General features: G+C 19.2%; 2 protein-coding genes across 2 annotated transcripts in view; both read left to right on the top strand.

Annotated features, from left to right (window-relative positions):
- The window catches only part of LOC128960249 (uncharacterized), a 28,944-nt gene extending 7,054 nt beyond the window's left edge, over window positions 1-21,890 (top strand). The window contains exons 2-6 of the mRNA XM_054306321.1: window positions 9,372-9,496; window positions 9,577-9,662; window positions 9,739-9,820; window positions 17,726-18,154; window positions 21,706-21,890. Of these exons, the coding sequence (XP_054162296.1) occupies window positions 9,372-9,496; window positions 9,577-9,662; window positions 9,739-9,820; window positions 17,726-18,154; window positions 21,706-21,890 (907 nt within the window). The remainder of the gene's footprint in view (window positions 1-9,371; window positions 9,497-9,576; window positions 9,663-9,738; window positions 9,821-17,725; window positions 18,155-21,705) is intronic.
- Window positions 21,891-23,108: 1,218 nt separating this feature from the next.
- LOC128960248 (SH3 and cysteine-rich domain-containing protein 3-like) lies at window positions 23,109-24,178 on the top strand. Its single transcript, XM_054306320.1, has 4 exons — window positions 23,109-23,200; window positions 23,306-23,388; window positions 23,781-23,970; window positions 24,062-24,178. The coding sequence occupies exons 1-4, from the start codon at window positions 23,132-23,134 to the stop codon at window positions 24,176-24,178; spliced, it is 459 nt and encodes a 152-aa protein (XP_054162295.1). The 5' UTR covers window positions 23,109-23,131.
- Window positions 24,179-24,606: the final 428 nt, after the last annotated feature.

Genomic DNA, 24,606 nt, shown 5'->3' with positions numbered 1-24,606 from the left:
TAAATGTGTATTGATTTTAAGTCATAATAAAAAGCTTTTTTATTTTTAGTTAGTACTGTACAGTACTGTACTGTACTATACAATACTGTATTACAATTATTTAGTAATTATACGAATCAAATTAATTTACTAAAATAAATTTCAACAATTATATTTAAAGATGTATAATACAAATTTATCCATTATATGCTATATTATTGTAAATATTAGTTATAAAGATTAAATATTATAATATATTCCTAAAGAGTGATGCAATGGTTTCAACACATTTTTATTACAATAATCCTCTCCATGAATATCAATTAATATAAACTATTATATAAATATGAATATGTTTTTTATTATTTCCATGTTATAAAATAATTGTCAACAAATTATGTATATTATTATTTAGATTGTTTAACAATAGAAAATAAAACCAATAGATAATATGTCTGAAATTAAAGATTGAAATGGATATACTTTTTTATTAAATGATTTAATTTAATATTTAGATTTTAAACCAACATTTTTTAAATTCTATCCAAAATTATTTTAAAATATATTATGAAATAGATTTCACATTATTATACTAAATCTATAAAATAATTTTTAAATAATAGTACATTAATTAATTTTTATGAATCTATCATATTATTTTAATTATAAAATGTGATTTAAATTAGTTTTGCATTAAATAAATAATATAACATTTTAAAAGTGGATGTCTTTTTCAATTATTATAATTTATAAAAAATATTTGGAATTTACTATATTAAATTTTAAAAATTTTAGTATGTTTTAACACATTAAAAGACTAATAAGTTTTTTAAAATATTAATACAAATATTTTATATATATTTTTATATGATAATAATGATAAAATTTATGTTTTGACTTATTGACACTAAATATAACACACGATTTTAAACTATTACTATATAAACTGTAATCTACTTATTTGACAACACCTTTAAAATGTTTGACATATACAACATAGACATCAAAGTATACACAAATTATTACAATATATACAGTATAATATAACATATAAAATACATTTTGATAGTGAGTTATATATTATATATTACATACTGTACATACATAAGCAATACATTATATAATACAGTATAATATTATATATAATTGATTTCAATTTAACAATTTTTTGTTTTTATATTATCTTTTATATTTGTTATATAATATTTAACTTATTATATTTAATCGACAATAAATGTTTGTAGGATTTAATTGAAATTATAATGTTACTAATACTGTAGTAACTTACTATGTAATTTATTTTATATATATATATCATGTTTAAAATTAATAAAAATGCAATTTGATATCTATACATTGAAATACAGTATAAATTTATATATCATATATAATATAGACTATATTACCTAAAGAAAATACTGTGTTTTACAAACAATTTTAAAGAGTATTATTATTATCATTATTATCATTATCATATACAGTATATTATTTTTTATTTATATGAATTTGGATGTTTTAAAACTAACAAAAGTTAAAACGTTTTTTATTTTTATAATATTTAAATAAATTAAAATAACATTGTTAATTAAACTTATGAATGCAATCAATATAATAAACAAAAATACTTTTAGTTCATTTATTATAATAATTGGTAAGATTTTTATTTAGAAAGTAGTAAAACATATTATAATTTATAATATGTTTTACTACTCTCTTTATAAAAATCTGAATTACAATTATCATTTGTAATTAATTCAGATATTATTTATAATAATATTTTAAAAAATATTTTTTGATAAAAAAATACAAAACATTATCTATAATATTCTATATTATAAGACATTTATAAAATGTAAAAATTATGACAATATTTAAGTTAACATTTTCTAGAAGTGATTTATATTATGTAATTTTAAAATAAAACATAAAATTAATAGCTAGTATATACATAAGGTTTTTATTATATAATTTGTATATTTAACGTATTTTAACGTATTAAACATCTAAGTTATTAATATATTGATTGTCTTTGTGTAAAATCACTTTTTTCAGTACATTTTTAGATTTAATAAATGTTAAAATATTATTATCATTATATTCATACTATATACAAATTAAGATTTACATTGTATAATATTATACTATAATTATACTAAAATTATGATTTAACATTAACTATTTTTCTAAGTTAAGTAAATTATCAATTATTTTAATTTTTTAATAACATATTCTTTATTATCTGATCTCATAATCTTTTATATATAATAATTAAATAAATTAATTAAAGATAGACTTAATAGTTAAGATTGTGTTTAAAAATCTAGATTTTGCAGTATTTTATGACGATTTTTACTAATTGAAAATAAAATGATTCAATGCATTGATTTAAATTCAACCAATGAATAGTTTTCTATAATATTGCATTAAATCTCAAAACATTTTTAATAAAAAATTACAATACAATAATAAATAATGGGTTGAGAGAGAGCACAGTAGGAACATTCCCTTTTGTATAATATTAATATATATTTATTAAAATTTTCTATATTTTAATTTAAAATAAATTCTTATATTTTCTAATAAAATCAATTCTACACTTTTATTTTGTTTTTATAGGAATTTACTTTTTCTTTCAATATAACTATTTTATATTTAATTATTTATAAATAAACACAAATCTGTATTTATTAGAAATGTAATATCATTAACTATTAAATATATATTATTTATTTGAAAATTTAGTGAATATTTAGGGATAAGCAAATAAAAATTTCTAATAAAATTTCTCAGAAATTCTTATAGAAATTTTATTTTATTATTATACTATGAGATTCTCATATAAATTATTTTCTAATAATATATTATTCATACAGTTATACTTACATTTCACTACTACATGTATACAAATAAGATTTATTAAAAACACAAATTAGTTTTTTGAATGACAGAATTTAAAAAAATCAAAATCTTTTAAAATATGTGATAAAATGTATAAATTTTGTAAACATTGAATATTAATTAATTAAAATACTAGTAATTATAGTTAGTAATTATTATTAATTATTATTTATTACAGGATAAAAAATATTTAAAAATTAAGTTTGAGATCCGATATACAATTTTTTCTTCAGTTTTTTTTAGAAATTTTTCTTATTGGAAAAATATTATTTTTCATTTATCAACTTTATTATTATTTAGATTTTATTTATATTATTTATTAAATTAAAACAAAAATAATTTTAATGTTTATACTACAGTAACAGTTAATAAAAATATTTTTCAATAATTGAATAAATTTATATAATATTAACAAACATTTAATATTAATACAATCATATTATTTTATATTTTACAGCATTATACTGTATATATATACAGCTTTTAAGATCAGTATAAATGTTTGACATTTTATTTTAGAATAAATAACCTACTTAAAATTTATTGATTATTTTTTTATAAATCTCTAAATATTTTTCCTCAAAACAATTTTAAATTCATTGTTATATTTGTCAAAAACATTTTTATTTCTACCTAAACTTATCTATACCTAAAACAAAACTGTTTTAACAATATTAACTTATTTTATTTAATATTGAATATTATTATTATTTGTTGTTATTACAAAATATATTTTATATTTATTTTAGATCAATAGAAAACAAATTTAAATAATGTAGTTATTTTATTTTGTAAATCTTACTAGAATTGAAAAGAATTTAAAAAAATATTTTGATATTTATTTGTAAATTAATTTATTTATACAATTAACTAATACATAATAATAAACTAATTATGATTAATTAAACATTAGCATAAATGTTACAGATTTATAATCTAATTAAAAATATACATATATATTATTTAATAATTAAATCATATATAAACCATTGGATTAAATATTTGATGAGTAGATCTAACAATGCAAGGTTCCCAAGTGATTGGCCCAAAACAAGTTAAAATGTGTTTTAATATATAAAAAATATACCCGTTTAACCATTTTTACTAAAATTATCACCTAATGGGTGGGTATGTGGGGTTTAGGGGGGTTCAAAGTTATTATTATTAAATTGTAAGATAAAATCTCATTCTATATTATTATTATATAAAAGTTTTAACATTAATACATAAATGATAGTTACAAATAAATTATTATAATTACATTAGTTCAGTACTGGAAATTAGATTGAATTAATTTTATTTATGCAAAATTGAAAATCTAAATACCAGATATGTGTTTTATTTATAAGATACTATATAAAAGTTTATAATATTTTGTAATTATACTCTTTTTCTTTATTATTAAATTGAAGAAAATAAATAGTATCACATTTTAACAGTTTATTTAATAATCATAAGTAAATTATAGATATGGATGATAAGTTAAAAATATTAAAAATCTTTAAATCTAATTATCTAATTATAAATATGCTTAAATCATTTTCGATGTCCAAAAAAATATTTTTACAAACATAAATAGAGATTAAATATGTTTAGTAAAAGTTGTATGTAAATGTCACTTAAAAGTGTAATTTTTAAATTATTTTAAAATTTGTGAAATATTTAATCCGTTTATAACTAAATAAACGACATATTTGTTTTTATAATTTGTTAGCTTTTAAAAAATTATTGTCATTCAATGTCAGGTATTTTTGTAAACAAACTTAGGTTTTTATTTTTTTTATCAATTTAATAAATTGTTTTAAAAAAATATTTTAAGCTTCTATAAAACTAGTTATTCTATAAAATATAATTTAAATCACATTTTTTAAAAATGATAGTTTTTTTGTTAAATTTGTAATATATATATAAATTATTTATTTATTTATTTATTATCTTATCATCAAATTCTCAAAGAATGTCTTCTAAATTCATTTTGTATTTCTGTCTCTTTTTCGGAATTTCTAAATTTCGACTTAAAATTAAAGATTAATAATTAAATTAGAAATGTTTGAAAAATATATTTTCTATCTTTTAAAACACCGAAAATATTTACAAAATTGGTATTCAGGGCATAAATTTATGATTACTATATTTAATATATAATTTTATTATAATATATTAATATATCTACTAATATGTCCATTGGATGACTTTGATTACTGACTCTCTTTGAATTATTTGATCACTCTATGAACCCCTAAAGTTAGTTAACCCCCTATGACTTATTGACAGCCATTAAGTTATCGTTTGACTATTTGACACAAATTGGTAATACAAATATATATCTAAATAAAGTGTCGGAATTTTTCTAGTAATTTTAGTTTAGAATTCTAAAATTTAATCATATATTATATAGACTTTATATTATAGTTTTAATTATAAAAATGTTAACATCATATTATAGTGTATCTGTATTTCTATATTATATTTTGGTAAATGTTTACAATAAAAACTGTTTAATATATGCTAAATAAAATATATTTAAAACATTTGTTGAATTTTCAGAGAAAATGGTTTTTAGAAATCAATATATAGTCAGTTGAGAATGCTAGTTAGTTAGTTAGTTAGTAGTCCTGGCCGTAGCACAACACCTAACCACATGACAGGTCAGCATTATATTGTATATAAGCAACCGATGATAGGGTCACAGGATTGACAAACATAGAAATCATTTCCAGACGAACTGATCCAAATTAAATATTAAATTAAATCATAAAAGATATTATCTCAGTATTGACAAAATAAACTCAACTTTAGTCATGTATGGTATCAAATAAATCAATAAAATTATGATTCTTAACCCAAATTTTAACTTAAAGTAAAAAATCATTTTCTCTATGTTCCTGAAGAGATAAAATTTTTATGTAACCCTCTATATCTTACTTTTGAAGTTTTATTCTAATCTAAACTCAAAAATTTTTAAATCAATATTTTTGTACTTTGACTGCCATTTTCTTTATGTTCGTAAAGAGATATCAAAATTTTAATACTAATCCCTAATACCTTATACTTTATTCAAATCTGAACTCAAAATTTTAAATTTAAAAAAATCGGACGAAAGGACATAAAGAATTCAGAGAACATATTTCTTTAGGTATTTGTGAAAACTTATCATTTTATTTGATTATGAATTTTTGATACAATAGTTGTAATCGTGAGGACAGTCATATGAAATGCATGACCAATGCTCTCATTGCTCTCAATAACGATTAGTCAAAGATTTTACCTATAAATAGGTCAACAGGTATTTGAAGGATAATAAATGTAGCGAATGTGCAATATATCTAATATGACATAAGTATTAATTATAATAATTGTTAATTAAATTATTTGTTATATTATTTAAAATTTAAAGTTTTTTTTCAAAAATAAAATATTTATATATTTACATGTCTTTTAATATAAATATTTTATGACAATATGTAGATTATACTTATTTGTCTTTATTTATTATGTATATACTGTATTGTAAATTTAATTTGATACCATTGTTATAAATATTTATTAAATTATTAATCTAACATAAATTTAAATAAATTAAAAATAGATATTTGTAATATTCATATTTATTAATTAAGTAATTAAAACTTCCTATTAATAAGATATTTTTATAACAATAATAATAGTTTAATTTGTTTTCTAAACATGCGAAAAATTATATATATAATATATTTTGATTTAATATTAAATTAAAATTAATTATTGTAGTAAAGTTTATTTATGGTTATACAAAATATTAATTAAATCAATTGTGTAAACAATTTAGATAAATAAATGTTTAAATATCCAAAATATTAATATTTATTTTTCTAAATACTAAATAGTTTCTTAGTATTGGATAATTTTATTTTATTAAAATGTTTCTATGATTTAATTGAACATTTTAATAAATAACATAACATTATATAATATATTAATTTTTAAGCAAATCTAATATCAGATTATTGCAAAATCAAAGGAATTAATTTTAAAAATATTGTGTTTGTATAATATTATATTATATTCTAGTTTTTGTTTAATAAAATTATGGAAATTATTAGTTAAAATAAATAAAAGTTTTTTTTCTAAATAAAATTTTTAATAATCATTATTATATAAGGAAGTAAAATTATTGCAGTATGTTTTTGCTTTTTTATAAAAATATTTTTAACTATTTAACGGTAAATATTTACAGTATTTTGTAATGATAAAAAATCAAATTGCAAATTAAACTTACAATTATATAAATGCATAAAATTTAAACGTTATGTAAACACTAGAAATATATATTGTATCGATATTATTATGTATAATTGTGTAAATACTTTTTAAAATATAATGTATATTATTTAATACAATTTACATTATATACTGTACTTTCAGCATATCATACAACTATACATATTTACTTAGTTATAAGAAAATAACTAAATAGCATATATTATAATACTGTACTGTATTTACATAATTTTATTTTTTAAAATAAACTTTTATTCAAATCAAATTACATTACTTAGTATATAATAAACTACCTAACAATATATAATAAATTTAATTTTTATATCATTTTTTAATGTTTTATGTACATTAATATTACAAAATATATGCTGCAATTTTACACATATATTACAGTAATATCAGGATTAAACAAGATTTTGGATTTTAGGGGGTAAAAAATATAGAAAAAAAACTAGGAATTATAGGGTTATTTTTTATTGCATTTTTAAAAGGCAATATTTTAATTTAAAAATCCTTTGAAAGGGTCAAGATAAAATTCCCTAAAAAAATTAATTCACGAATATTCTTATGTAAATGGAAGGAAATTCCCAGGAATATCTTGTATTTTTTTATTAATTATTAAAAACTATTAAATCAAAATTTTAAAAAATAAAATTTAAAAATATTCATATTCATAGTTTAATTTATTATTATTATTTTAATTATCTATAAATGTTAATCTTAAATCTATTAATAATCTTAAAATGTTTTTTACTTATAACATAATTGTTTTATTAAACAAATAGATCATGTTTTAGTTTTTTAGTTACATATTTTTTAATCAAATAATTGTTCATTTAGAGAAATTTTAACGCAATCTAATTATTTTCCTTATTCCAGTTAATATATTAATTTTAATTATTTCTTAAGTTTAACAATAATTTTATTTTTACTAAAATTTTTAAAATAGATAATAATTATGCATAACAGGTAAAATATTAACGTAAAAATAAATAATAAAAAGATTAAAATATGTAATATTTTTATTATTATTATATTAATTATTTTTAAATAATATTTTACTTTTAATATAAATATTATTTTAAATAGTTAATTTTTATATTTTTAATAATATTATGTAATATTTAGGTAAATTTTAACGTAATATTAACTATTTTACATATTTTTACTTAATAATTTAATTTATATGTTGTTAAAACACAACACTTAATTCGTTATTACTTCACATATTAATTAAAATTATAACTTTATTAAAAACTTAATAATCAATTAATGATTAATTTCTATTCGTTTTAAGCGATAATATTTTGGTCAAAAATAATGGGGAAAATTCAAAAATTTTGATCTTAGGGTTGAGTAAAGTGGACATACAATCCCATACCTTCTTGTTTAACACTGATTAATATATATCTATAAATAAAATTAGTTTTAGAAATTAAGTTTGAATAAATAGCAATTAAAATAAAAGTTAAAATTTTATTTTAATTTTATTAATATTGATTATTATTAAGTAAATTGCTTTAAATTGGTGTTTTTAGAAAAATAAGTATTATATATTACATAAAGTAAAAAATGATTTTTTAAAATTAAATGTCTATTCATTATTATTATTATTATTACATTTATTACTTAATAATAATAAATATGATTTAAAAATACTTTAGTTTTCTATTGTTATATTATTTTATATAAAATAAAATATTGTAAAAAACATAATAAAATAAAATCAGAGTTTCTTAGCATCTTATTCTCCATTTGGCTGATAAACATTGAAAGCAATAGAACTGATATAATATTTTTTTGTTGATTTCATGTAATACACGAATAATAAGTTATTAATAATTAATTTATCAAAATTATCAACAAGTTTTGTATTTTAAGTCTATAGATCTCAGATACAGTATAAATAAGAAAATACAGATATTATGATTGTTATCGATTGTATTTTCATAAAATGTTTGTTTTAAAAATATCTCTTTTTATTAAAAATTCAAATCTTAAGAATTTGAATTTCAAATAAATTTACATTTATTTTCTTTGAAAAATTTGGTTTTTACTGACATTTAAAATGATACAGAAATTATTATTAGAATAGATTTTTGTTATCAAAAATAGTTTTTTAAACCAAATAATAGAAAAATAAAATTTATAAAACAAATGTTTACATTAAGATCAATAATTTTTAATAATTGTATTTTTTTAAAGTTAACAAAAAATATATATATTGTTTACAGATCTGAGACAAATGAGAGCTCGAGTTCATCTTCGAGACTGAGTTTTCCTGTCGGACAACACGTCTTCCAAGAGAATACCTATAAGAAGATCACGGCTTGTGATGTCTGTCGTGAGATATTAAGAGGTAAAGACTCTCGAGATTACGTTTATTGCTATAAATTATGGCAACTAATAAAAGTTGCTTTTATTTTAATTAAAAAACAGGACATTCACGACAAGGACTCAAATGTAAATTATGTAAAATGAATGTCCATTCGGGTCAGTGTCAGGAAAATGCACCCAAATGTCAGGTATTTGCTATAATTAAAATAAATGTCTAAAAATATAGCATAAGATCGCAAACATTGATTTTATTGTATACTTTAGCCAAAACCCCGTTTACTTCGTAAACAAAAGTCTGCCTCAGAATTGGAAGTAAAGCAAACCATTGGTGACATTGAAGACAAGGGTATGTCTTATAATTAATTCAATTTATTGCTTTACATTATAATTGGATACAAACCTTAATTAATTAATTTACATAAAATAAGTTACACTTTGTCGTTGAATAGTTTTGTCCTAAAAATAAAATAACATTAGTTTTATTACAAAAAATTGTATTTGTTTAACAAAATCATTGTTTAATGATTTATTTATACAATAATATATAATTAAAAAAATAATTTACAAACTAATTATTCATATTATTTATTTAATTTAAATACTTATTTTGAATTGATATTAATTTATACAAATTAATTATATAATATAAACGTAGTATATATTAATTTTTTGTGATTTATATTATTTATTATTTTATGTTTTACTTTATTTAGCGTGTTATAAATATAAATAATTTATAAATACTGTATGTGATACTGCATTACTGATAAAAACTAAAATTGCATATGACATGTAAATAATTTCATATAATTATATGAAATATATAGTTAATTTATAAATAATAAATAATTAAAAATACTTTTATTTTAATGAAATTTTATATTATAGTTTTAAAAAATTGTTTAAGTTAATTTATGTAAATGATAAAACTGACTTCTAATTGCATATTATTTATTTTATAACAGTTTATGTTTTCTATGAAAGATTGCAATTATATTTTAATATATATAACAGTTTCTATAAAAAAGATTTTCAAAAGTGAATTATAGTTTAACGTATATATAAATTCTAACATTATATCTTTATTATGATGTTTTTATACAGTATATAGTAAATGATAAAATGTTTGAGTACTCATAGGAAGACACGACTTTAGTAAATAACAAAGAAAGTCCAACTTTTACGTCGATATCTTAAATTTAAGTTTAAGTTTTGAATATTTTTGAACATAATATCCGAAAAACATTATAATATATGAAATGTTTAATCATTAAATGCATTGCTATTTATAATAAAAGATAAGAGTTTTTGAGAATCAAATATTGCATTATATAAATATTATAATAAATTCAAAATGCCTGTTGATTTTATGCCTGTATTATATTATTATTATTATTGATTTACATTATATTCAAACTATTAAAACAATAATTTAATTTATTTGATAATATATTATTCATAATAAATAAAATAAACTGACACTATAATTGATTGGTTGAATGAAAATTATTTTAGCAATCTTTTTATATTATGACAACTGAGTAATAATATATAATTTATTTGTTTATAAATAACATTATATACAATTATTATTGTATTACATGTATTAATATAATAATGTCTTATGTATTATATAATGGGAGATATGTTTAAAATATACTTTAAGTTGATTGACGTAAAATATTGTATAGGATTTTAATTGACTATTTAAAAATATAATCTTCTAATATTATGATATTGTAATTATGATAATAGCATAAACTATAATATTGAATATAAGAAAATACAACTATTTAATGAATACTATTCATTATAAAATAAAATCTTTTTATTTTTAAGAATTAATAAAAAACACACCAATAGATCATAATTTGACAAATTTATAACAAATCTTTTATGACTTGATTTATGTTTTATTAGCAAAACATTTTACATTTTATTTAATAATTTGAATTATATGCTTATTTATTGAGCAATAGTTAAAATAAGTACTTTTATCTAATCATTAATGGAATATAACATATTTTATATAAAAGATGTTATTATATAAATGTATATATTGTAATAAAATATATATTAATATAATTATAATGAATATCATATATTGCATGTATGAATGGCATAAGTTAAATGTTTGCATATGACTAATGACTTGTAATACTGTAACAGTATGTTGTTTGAGAGGAATATTCTGTTATTTTTTTGAAACATAATGTTTTCAAATAAAATTTATATATAATTGTAATCAACGTTCAAAACTAAAGTAATATCAAAATTATTTTCATTGCAGTATTTGACAGACTTTAATAGAATTTGTGTGTAAATTGTTTTTTCGGTCGATTTTTCTTTAGATTAATGGATACTTAAGTTTTGTATCATTAGTACAGCTTTTGTGTGGTAATAATAGTGGAGTACAACTATACATATAGTATAACACATACAATACAATACCTACATATACAGGCATGTATAAAGGCAATTGTAATGAATATAAACCTTTTTATTGCTATACATCCCAAATCTTATATTGGTATAAATTTTCAAACAAATCATTAAATAGAAATAGAAATAGTATTATAATATATAAATCAAAAATTTTATTCGTTTTTATTGATTATAATAATATTATAATATATAAATCAAAAATTTTATTCGTTTTTATTGATTATAATAATATTATAATATTATTAACAATAATAATACATGTTTTAACAACAACTATACACGCTATCCATTAATCGGTGTCCAAAAGTACATCTCTTATGAATTGCAGCGATAGTATAGTATTAATATATAACTCTTGTATGTGTAGGTCACTAATGTCACAAATTTTTCAATTATTATACACAAAGCGTAACATTATATTAAATATACTGTACTATGTGTTAGGTTTAGAAAAATAACAGTTTTATGAATATTAAGTATTTATATTCAGAACATCAAGTATTGTATAATAAATAGGAATGCAATGAAATTTTCTTTCAAAAATGTGGACACAGTTTATACTATATATTTCAAAGCTTTCACAGCAATTAAAGTTATGGGTTATATGTTTTACTTAAGTTTTTCATAATCTATGAAATATATAGTTACCTTGACAAATTTATTCTTATTACATTAAAAGTTTTATTGTATGTTTAGTTTACTATTACACTTTTTAATTTAAATATAAGGTTACTATTAACTAAAAAATTACTAAAACTAATTAAAATTATTAGAAATAAATTTGTCAATTAAACTAAACTTTTGCATAGCAAATGAATTCAGTAGAATTGACAGACAATCTATTATTTTTTAGAGATCTAATCAACAGATTTTAGATATTAATTTTTGTATTATTGATTCACAAAACAGATATTCATTGACTCCGTATGTAAAATAACAAAATGTTATAATTTTATAGTATATAATATTCATATAGAAATCTATATTTTTTGTCTATATATCTATATATCTAAATTAATATTATTCTAAATTTATGACTATGACTATGATTTATATCGAAAAAACCGTGTCAAACACTTTTTGATATAAATATTATATATTAAGTTAAGAGCATATTTAGAGCTAAAACAATATTTTGTGATTCATTTGTTATTCAACCAAACAATAATATTTTCTAAACGTGTTTGTTGTATAATAGACTATATTTTTAATTAACTTTAACTAATGAAAAATTTTAAATATATTTTACAAAAGTTACAATGTATGTATGATAATATAACAATAAATGACAATATTGGATTACAGTAATTTATAAATTATAATATAATATATAATATATTAAATATATCACATATAAATTATATAGACTAAACTATAAAGTACAGCATATGGTCATTATATTATAAGTTATAACTATACTTATGCATTTTCGGGAGCTTAAATGGCCAAAATCGGTCGGGAAATCGGGAGTAAAAAATCACAAAATCGGGAGATTAATCGGGAAATAAATTTTATTTTTTTTGCATTATAATTAGCATATATAGTTTAGTTGTCACAAAATTGGTTATATTTAATAATAAAATGATATTTAAGATTATCTTTAGTAAACTTATGTCTTCTATCAGTGAGAATATTCTTATATTCAGAAAAAGAGCGCTCGATGTCCACTGATTTTAACGGTGCATATCTTGTCAAACATTTTGTCTCAAAGTCTTGTGAATCACAAAAGTCTTCCAAATCTTTATTCTTTGCCAAACACATCAATAGTTTTTCTTTAGCAAAACCAGACAATTGCTGTACAGTATTATCAATAATACTTTTTTGATCATTTATTGGTATATTTGAAGACATCAGTTGTTTTGTGGATTCAATTAATATTTTGTAATTTTCAGAATCAAATAATTGATTCTTAAATTTTATATCATTTATTAATAATTTAAGTTTTTTTATTGACTGATTGTTAGTTTCCTGTTTCAAACTATTGACAAACATTTCAATTTTAACAAAATTTGTGCGATAAAACATAACAGTTTCTAACCAAGTTTTCCATCGGGTAATGACAGGAATAGGAGGTAACGGGAGAGCAGTCGTCTCTCTATAAAGTAGTTCTTTTGATTTCGAAGTTAATAAACATTTTTTCATTGAAGAAACAAATATATTTAATTCAGAATATTCTTCTTGTATTTTACGACACACTCTATCTAATGCGTGAACAACACATGTTATATGAGACATCTTCGGGAAAAAAATCTTTAAATTGGTACCAACTGTCCTCATATATGATGCGGCGTCTGTGACTAAAAGTAACACTTTATTATATTGTATACCTTGAGGCCAAAGTATTTGACAAGCATTTAAAAATGCAGTTTGAATTGTGTTATGTTTAGTGTCTTCAATGAACTCGACATCAATTATCATTGGTTTACTATACTCGCCATTTAATATACCAACCATTATATTAAACACTTTTCGATCGCAACTATCTTTTGTTTCATCTATTATAAAATATACATAATTTTCGGCAACAATTTTTCTGATATTATCAATAGCTTTTAGATATAATGGCTTTTCATATCGTTTAAGTGTTGTCTGATTTGGTACCACTTTTAAAACAAATTCTTCAATGAATCCTTTTAATGCCGGAGACATTACTTTATGAAAAGGTATGTTTGATTTAATGAGTGTTTCAGTCAATCGCATTGTAAAATAGTCTTCAGTATCTTTTTTCTGATTTAACGTTTTAATTGATTCTGATAGCAATTGTTGTCTTTTTTGATCACCTTTTGCTTTAATCTCTCGGTGTTTAAGATGTGATGCACTCGACATGTGTTCATTGATACGGCATTTGTATTTACTTTCGGAAATAATTATTTGTTTCACACAAACCATACAAAATACACATTCATTTTCAACTTTTAATTCATTATTTGATTTTAAAAATAAATTTAATTTAGATTTTAAACTACTCTTTGTTTTACCCATTGTTTACTAAAAATACAAATATTTCATATTATACTTAAATATAATATTTTACAAAATTACAGTTTTTTATATCAAATAATAATTACAATATTTTTTGTGATTTTTATGTACGCTTGCGTCACTTTCATTGCTTTTTAAGTTAATATAGTTTTGAATTTGTTGCTAATGTTGTATTGACTATATATTTAGTTTTTGTTAATCAATATTTAGCGAATTTCGGGAAAAAACACACTTAAATACTGTTTTTCGGGGTTTTTCGGGATTTTCTCAAAAAACAACAAAAATCGGGAAAATCGGGAAAAACAATAGACGTTAATTTCATTTAAAATGTTGCCATATTTCTATAAATATTAAATTCCCGACGATTTAATGAATATTAAATTTTCGGGAATTCCCAAAGAAACATAACTCTAGTTATAACTACAGTATGATCACAACATTTAATAAAAAAATATTTTAATTAACATTTACCATTAAATAATAATAATAATAATGTATTATTATTATTATTAAATTTTTGTAATTTTTTAAATGGTCAGAACTAATACAATTATCGTTGAATTATACTTCAATTATGTTATTTAACTATTTAGTTTACTATCGAAAACTGTGACATAAAAGTATAGTAATGTTTTATTTTATCCTCAAATACTAGAATTGTAAATAAGTTTTTTATTTAAAAAATGCCCGTATTTTCAACGTTAAAGGATTACATAAATATAACGGTTAAAATACATATATAAAAATCATTTGCTTTACAGAAAAAACTATTTTTTTGCATTTTGTTATCATTTTTAATATGTGACAACTAGTGATAAAAAGCCTAATTAGTTTATATTACTGTCTAATTAGTCTAATTATGACTTTGATATATTCAATTAAATCTTGGTTTAATTGATAGTAATATAAATCCGATTTCATGTTTGACATACGAGTTAGTCTGTTTTAAGTCATCATGGTAATTTTTATATTATTTATTAGCTAGCACATTCATGCTCAATAATTTAACTCATTCAATATAAACCAATCAAAGCATAATTTACTATTTAATGTTTAAAAAATATTTATTGCCATTAAAAATAAAATAAATGTAAAATATTAATTTTGTTTAGTATTAATATAAAATCTAAAACGGAGTGACTATTATATAAGATTATATAAATACTTATATATAGTATATACAATGTTTTACAAAAAAATATTAACTACAAATCTAAATTTTATTCTAAGTATAATTGATTATAAAAATAATATAAATTATATTATATTATTCGCACTTAAAATACTGTATAGTTCTGTGTATTAATATTAGAATATTTTGACCAATTTTATATTATTTTAATATTTAACGGTTTACTAAAATAATGCATTTTAAATCTACAATTTTAGATTTTAAAAAACTTATAATAACAAAATCATGTTTCATTTACAATTGCTCTATGAGTTAAATGAAATATAACTTTGATGTAACTTTTGTAGTTTACCATATAATATATTTTTTATGTTTGTAATAAATAATTAGTGTTAATTTAGAGTTTTAAAACTTGATTAATTTAATTAAATATTCTAATAGTTTTACTACTTTTTCTACACAATTGTTATGTCAAAAATGTCAGACAATTAATTACAAAAATGTGTTAAACACGAGCTGTGACTTCAATTATTTTATATCTGCTATATATTTTATGTTTAGTTTTATTTTTAAATATACTTTTTATGTACCGGTAATGGATTTTAAATATAATTTTAAAATGTAATTAAATGAAAGATTATTTTAAAATATTTTACATTAAAAATACAATTATTTATATGAATAAACTTACATTTCATAAGAAGCACTCAATTATTAAAAAGTATTAAAAGCAAAAAAATCTAATATAGTTTACAATAGTATAGTACTGTATAAAGTATTGTTAGATAAATATTGTATTGAACTGTCAGTTAAATACTTGCAACTTATAATACTGTAGAGTATTATATTATATTTTTAATACTTCAATGATAATTGAAATATATTGTATATGTCTTGAATGGTTTTATTTGTGTCAACGATTGGTCCATACTTTGGGTTTATAATTGTCACTTAAATTCTATATATTCTTCTTAAATATATCATCAAAATTGTACATTTCGTCAAAAATTTAAAAAAGTGCTGAAAATTGTTTTTATATCACACCTATTGTACATAATTAAACACATATACAATACTTTATAATTTATAATATAACAAATTATAAATTAGTAGGAAATTTAACTAAATGAAATTTAAATTTATTTTTAATTAAATTTACTAATTAAATTAATGAAATTAAGATTAAAATGTTGCTAAATCAATAAATTTTTAGTGAAACACTCAAAATTTAAATTTATAATTTTTTAAGAAATAAAATATAAAAATTTGATTTTCCAATAAAATATTAGATAATTTATTTAAAATTTATTTGACAAATTATTAATATATTTGTTAATTTATTAAGATTTACTTTATTGTTTTTCATTGATTTATTAATAGTTGTTTATTTATGTAAATTACATTTTTAACCAATTCATATGTTTTACACTTTATTCCCAATTCTTAATACACTTTAAACATTTAAACAATAATCAAACAATCGCTTTTGAAATCGTTTTTGAAATAATATATTAAAATATGAAAACAGCGGGTTTTAAGTAAAATTAGTTATATTATATGTTTGTAAAATTAAAGAATTTAGATATAAACTATTATTTTTAGAAAAAATATTAAATTTTTGACACAAACTATAGTTAACTTTTATAAACACTATTTTAGTAATAATATGATGACATTTGTCTACAAACATAGCTCTGGAATCAAATTTGGATACAATGGGTGACAGTTTGGGTGATGTCTATCCAACTCAACATCGTTTGTCAACTGCTGAAGAATTTTATGAATCTAAACATATGTCAAATATAGTCAGTCTATCAAATGAAGAAGTTTATGATACAAGACGTATCTTTGGTGGTGACGACTCCTATGAGATCAGACGATCAGAAAGAATTGAAAGACCTGATAGATGTGAGAGATCTTCGGCAGACAATCGATGGAATAATCGACCCATAGTTGAAATCTCATCGGAAACCACTGAAAATACCAATCGACAGATCGCACCCATCATTACGCACGAGAAAAGCTCTGCACCTCATAGTAGGTCGCGATCTAATGCCTCGTCATCAGGATCTTCACCATCATATCTATTGGCAGTTAAAACACAACTTCACGCATATTCAGGTATTTTTGTTTATATATATAATTGTTTTGTCACGAATTAAAGTTAATACATATAAAATGCAATGTTTTGTATTTATTTTAATGACATATTTTATATTACAATTAAAATATTTCATATTATTGATATATCATAAAATATATTATCATTGAACCTTATTTATATATATATATATATATATATATAAATATATATATCATAATTAAAAGTATGTAATTATTAAATATAAGTAAAAAACCTGTTATTGTAATATTAAAATAAAATAGATTATTAACATAAAAATACAGTACAATATAAACATTGCATTTTCAAATAAATATTTGTTGTCAATTACATTTAAATTTTAACTATATTTTTATCTGACAAATACAATATAATTTAGGTATTGGACTGTTTTTAATTAGATGTAAATGTTTGCTATTATTAATATAGTATAGAATATTCTATAGTTTTGCACTTATTTAGTGTGCCATATTTAGTTTAAATGTGTATTCATATTTTATATGTACCGTATATAATGTTATAATATATGTCATAATTATTAAACTTTCTGGTAATTATGTTAATTATTTCATGATAAATTACTTTTTTTTAAATATAACATACTATACAAACACGTAGTTGTTGTATAAATTGGCCCCATATACTGTAAGCTTTAAGCAGTTAATCATATAAAAAGTATATTATAGTTAGTGGTTTATAATTTAGTTTATACATTACCATCAAGTACAGTAGTATAGTACTATCATAAGAGCTATTATTTTAATATAAAAAACATAATGATATAAACATTATATTGAATATTATACAGTAGTAGTAAACTAACAAATGTTTAGTAATATAATACTGTATTTATAATTCTATAGAAAATCTAAAATATTATTTATAAATATGATGTAAAAGTATGATATGTCTAACTTATATATTAGTTTGTATTACAGTATATGTATCAATAATGTACTACAATTTCATTCATTTAAATAGATAAGCAAAAGTTTAACTTTTTTAAATAGGCGTTTCTCACTAATTATAAATATTATTTAGACAATTAATGAATAGTTAATTTATGCAAATATTTTTTATCATATACTGTATAATACAATGTCATAATTTATAGTTAGTTTCTATGATTATTATCGGTATTTATTATTACACTTTGTGTTAAGTTAGACTCTAAGGAGTAAGTGAATAATTTGTTACATCATTACAAAAATATAATTTATAAGTATATCTGGAAAATAAAAGTATTTAAATAAAATATAGTCTATAAATATAATTTTATATTATATAAAGTTATTATTTGTTATTTATTTAATATTTAACTTAATTTTTATATCATTATAATTATATGGTAATAGTAAATTTGGTAAAAATGATTTTAATAATTTAACAATTTTATAATCGACTGTAATAAGTTTGTGATTATTTTTTATAAACATTCAAAAATTAATAATTTTTCTTAATTTGTATATTTTTGTAAATATATTTATAAACAAACAATATGTATGTTGAATAAGATGTTTTATTTAATGCTAAGTACTGTATATCACATATTGTTTAATATACGTGACTTTTCTGCAAATTTAAGTATATTATATTACTCGATAATAGTTGAAAATTATACTATATATTATATACGTACAAACGTTACATACGTTACAACAAATGCTGTAATCAATTTTAATGATATTGTCTAAAAATATTGATAATTTATGGTAAAATATTATAAGTAAAATACAATACATTTTACAATATTTATCATGATAATATATATCATACAATTTATATTATTTGGCAATATTTTGTTATTAAATCTTCAAACCCATTGTCAAAAATGTTATAAAAACAAACGATAATATATTATTATTTGTCTAATAATTTATCTCAAATGAAAATCTTGTCCACAGGAAGTAATATAACAGCAATTTATATATATATTTATTTATTTATCTCACAAAATATAACATCGCTTTTTTACCGGTTTTGCAAACAAATGCACAGAATATTTCGTTTTGAGACAATTGAAGAAATTCATGGGATTAGTGAATACGAAAGTCATTTCTGTTATATGATATATATATAAGATATTGTATAATATATTTATAAATTATTAAGACGTTTAGAGGTTTTTAGTTTTTTATTTACCAATTATTTATTACTAAACATAGATTAAAAGTTTTTTTTTAAATATAAAATGTTATATTAGGTTACAATAATATTAATAGTCATAACCAACTATTAAATTCTATTTAATATATAGTTGTTAATATTTTAGCATTTTTATTTAATTTTTAATAAATTTGAAATAATAAACATTAACGAATAACATGAATAAATTAATTATAAATTTTTGAAATTCATAACATTTGAATCATTTTAATTTTATAAAATAAATAAATGAATTATAATATGCATTTTTAATTATATGTTAAACTTTAAAAGTCAATTAACTATTTATTATACTTAATTACTCAAAATATTATTACAAGTTGTTAATTGTTTTTAAGTTAAATAGCTTGTAATCTATTGTATTGTCTTTATGCAGTTTTTATAAATAATTATATTTATATTCACTAATAATATAATTTACGGAAATCTCAACTATATATACTTTAATGACTAAGACATTGCATGTAATTTTTACATTAAACATAACAAAATAATTGACACGAATTTACATTCAACCAATAGCTCAACTATCAACAAACATAAAATTATTTATTATTAAATACACAATAAAACAATCGGATATAAATTGTATTCACAAATAGGTTAATATGAAATAAGATTTATGAATAATAGTAATATATATACTGTAGATACAATATGCCATGCATTGGGAATGATATAATATATTATATTATACAGTATATTATGTATTAATAGTTATTATATACAGTATAATATATACTGTATACTATACAATGTCTGTATATCTGTAATAAATATACATTTTTTATTTGTATATTGCATATACTATATACTGTAGTATAAAATATATACAAAATAAGTAAAAAAAAATTAGACTATTTGATTTACTTATTTTGCAAACAGTTTAAAATATAACTTCTAATATAATATATTAACGATTTAAATTGATTTAAACATAAAATTTATAGATAATTTATTAATATATTAAATTAAATTTTTTTCTTACAAAATTTTTTGAATAAAATATAGTAAAGTGAATAATAGTTAAATATTGTATTATAAGTACACTAACGTTGTTATATTATATGCAGTACTTTAATACATCTAATTTAATATACTTTGGTTTCAAAATATTTTATTTACTTTGATATTTTGTAAAATTAAATTTACATATAAGATTTTATTCATAAAATATTATTCATGTTATATTTATTTTATTATAATATTTACGATATAAAATTTTTCAGACTTTCAAATTTAAGTTAATTGAGAGTTAAGGCATTGATGTCTAAGCTGTGTAACAAATAATTATAATTTAATGAATGGAGACATCAGATGAAACATATGTGTAACCAATTAAGGTGTTTGTTGTCAACTAATTGGCTCTTTTTCCTGATAACAGCCCCACATAGTCCTCAACGTAAGAAACTGTCTCTACGTATGAAAAGTTTATCACTGGACAGTCCAGAGTCGACAGAGCATGTCCTCAGTTGTCGCAAACAAGTGTCGCACCAAATGCCTCAATACAACAACACTTACAACAATCAATGTATGCCAACGTTTGTCATATTTTATCATTTATTTTAAATAACATTTAATCAACAAATTCTAAAATAACTCATATCTGATTAGTTTTTTTATATGACAAACAATATTTTATAATATATTTATCTATATATTCATTATATATATTATTTTTTATATACAATGTATGTAAATAATCTTATATACAGTATTTAAACTAATGTTATATTTAAAATAAAAATCAATATTAAATGTATTGTATAATCTACAATATAATTTGATTAAAAATTCAAATCACACTGATATCTCTCACAACTATATTTTATAGGTATAATCAGAAATATATAATATATCCTATTTTATTATAGAATAATTATGTGAAGAATTTATTTATTTATAATATATATTATACCAAAAAGTATTATTTATATTAATTTTATGATAAACTAATAGTGATACTGATAAAAATGATAAAAAAATATGCATTTTGCATGATTATTTTAAATATTTAATTGAATGCAATTGAGGAATGAGTTTTGTTTCAAATATAATAAATTTATAATAAGTAGAGTGCAATGTTTGCTTTATGTCTGTATATTAGATATTATGTAGTTTTATAAATGATTCTTATTTTTAGAGCATTAGTTAATCTTTTTCAATATATATCAATATATACTGTTTTATAAAAATATAATACCATAGAGAACATACACTAATATTAAGTTGTTTTTGTCTAAATTAATATCATTTGTCTATTTTATATAGTTTTATAAAAGATATTAAACAATAGAGAGATTAATTATAAATCAAACAATTTTCTAAATAATCAATTAAATATTTTGGAATTCATTCAATTATAAATTAGTTGTATAAAAACTATAGTTTAGTGGTTTAACAGAAATTTTTTTTAAATTTCAACAATCATTTTTTATTTTAATAATATCTGAATTCATTAAATGCTATTATTATTAATTAAATAATTTTTTAAGTAATCGAAGTGAATAAATTGGAAATATTAAAACAAATTTAAATTATATTAATAGTATTCATCTATAATATTCTATATTAAAAATTGACAAATGTTAATTATAATTATATTAAATTAGTGTTTAAATAAAAATTCTAGTGATTTATATACACATAAATCATTATATTTTATTGTCAATAGTTTAATATAATTTAAAGCTATATTAATCTAAATAATTAAAATTTGAAAATATTTAGTCAAATGAAATGTTTGATCCAAAGCCCCACAGAGTCCAATACAATGCAACCGGCGATTCCTGTTTGGCAAACAAAACCATATGTGTTCTGTTGATTTGCCCGACAATAATGAAAAGTCAAGTGCTTCTCCATCTCCATGTCCTTCACCGGTATATATGATTTGTTTATATATATTCAATCAAATTATGTTTCATTTATTTCCTAATGTTGATATCTAAATAAATTATTTCATATTAAATTATATCAATAATTAGAAACCTCAAAGACTTTTGCCAACAAATATATTTGTCGTTCTCTATAACTTCCGGAGTCGACAACAGGACGAATTGGATCTCAAGTGAGACCTATTTATCATCAATTATCACTTATTTTAACATTTTTATAGATATAATATTATTTACTAACAAACAGTGATTTATATATATTTAACATAAAAATTATGAAGTATTCAATATATGCTTAATAGTAGTACACTCTTAAAGTGTATGTCAAAGTAATACCAGAATTTAGGTCATCTCTTTGTTTGTCTTTCTGAAGCATTATTGACATTTACATACCTTTATAAATATTTTATATTTTATAAATTATTAACGTTTTCACTCATTCATAATATACTAATCATAATTTATTAATAATTAATAATAATTAAATGAATTAATATATTAAAAATAATAAATATAATATTCTTATATATTTTGGAAATAAAAATGCTTTTTAAATACCTTTAAGGGCTGGTTATACAGTAACGGTAGTGGACACGACTGACCCGGATTGGTGGCAGGGAAAGTGTTTGGGCAGAAAAGGTTACTTTCCATCCAATTATGTGACCAAATTATTTCCCGGAGAGAAACCACTTCAGGTTTGCCATACAATTCAAGTTAATGACGGAGAGATTGGTATCAAACTAATGCGCGAACAGGTATTTCATACATAATATTCCCATATATTTGTTTTATAGCTACAAATTTAAAATTTATTATTAATTAAATATATTTTATTAATTTGTATAGATTGTCATACAGGTGGTCGAGGAAGTGGACGGCATTATAATGATTAGGACAGGTATTAATGACAAAATAGTTCCCTGTCCTATTAAATATTTACAGGATATATCTTATATCAATTAATTGCCTGAAACGCCTTTTTATAAATTAAAACGCCTTATATTTTTAGCACATTTACATAAAAATCATATATTGTTAAAATAATAATATTAATAATTATAATATAAATCTGTTATAAATAATTACACCAAAGTAAATAAATATACTTTTGTTATAAAAATATATTAAGAGCTTTGAAGTCAAATAAAATAGAAATTACAATATATTATACAAATTATAATCGTTTTACTAAATAATTTCATCGAATATATAAATTAAATTAGTTAACATTTTTGTATATTTATTAACCAATTGTTGATATTTTGCATGTTTCTAATGTTTATTATAAACAATAATAACATATATTTTAAAAACTTACATAAAAATGTAATAATATTATAATTTACAATATTATGTTAATGATTTTATTATATTTCATTATATATAAATTA

Source organism: Oppia nitens, unplaced genomic scaffold (genome assembly GCF_028296485.1).
Source record: "Oppia nitens isolate AA-2021 unplaced genomic scaffold, nextdenovo-longstitch-racon4-pilon3 scaffold4_pilon_pilon_pilon, whole genome shotgun sequence".
Taxonomy (NCBI): domain Eukaryota; kingdom Metazoa; phylum Arthropoda; class Arachnida; order Sarcoptiformes; family Oppiidae; genus Oppia; species Oppia nitens.
This window is presented reverse-complemented; position numbering and strand designations above follow the sequence as displayed.

What these genes read in the sequence shown, in the direction of transcription:
- LOC128960248 (XM_054306320.1), top strand. Translation starts at nt 23,132, where the DNA reads ATGTGTTCTGTTGATTTGCCCGACAATAATGAAAAGTCAAGTGCTTCT. An exon ending in CATCTCCATGTCCTTCACCG is followed by an intron (nt 23,201 to 23,305) that starts GTATATATGATT and finishes ATCAATAATTAG; the next exon opens with AAACCTCAAAGACTTTTGCC. An exon ending in TCAAACTAATGCGCGAACAG is followed by an intron (nt 23,971 to 24,061) that starts GTATTTCATACA and finishes TAATTTGTATAG; the next exon opens with ATTGTCATACAGGTGGTCGA.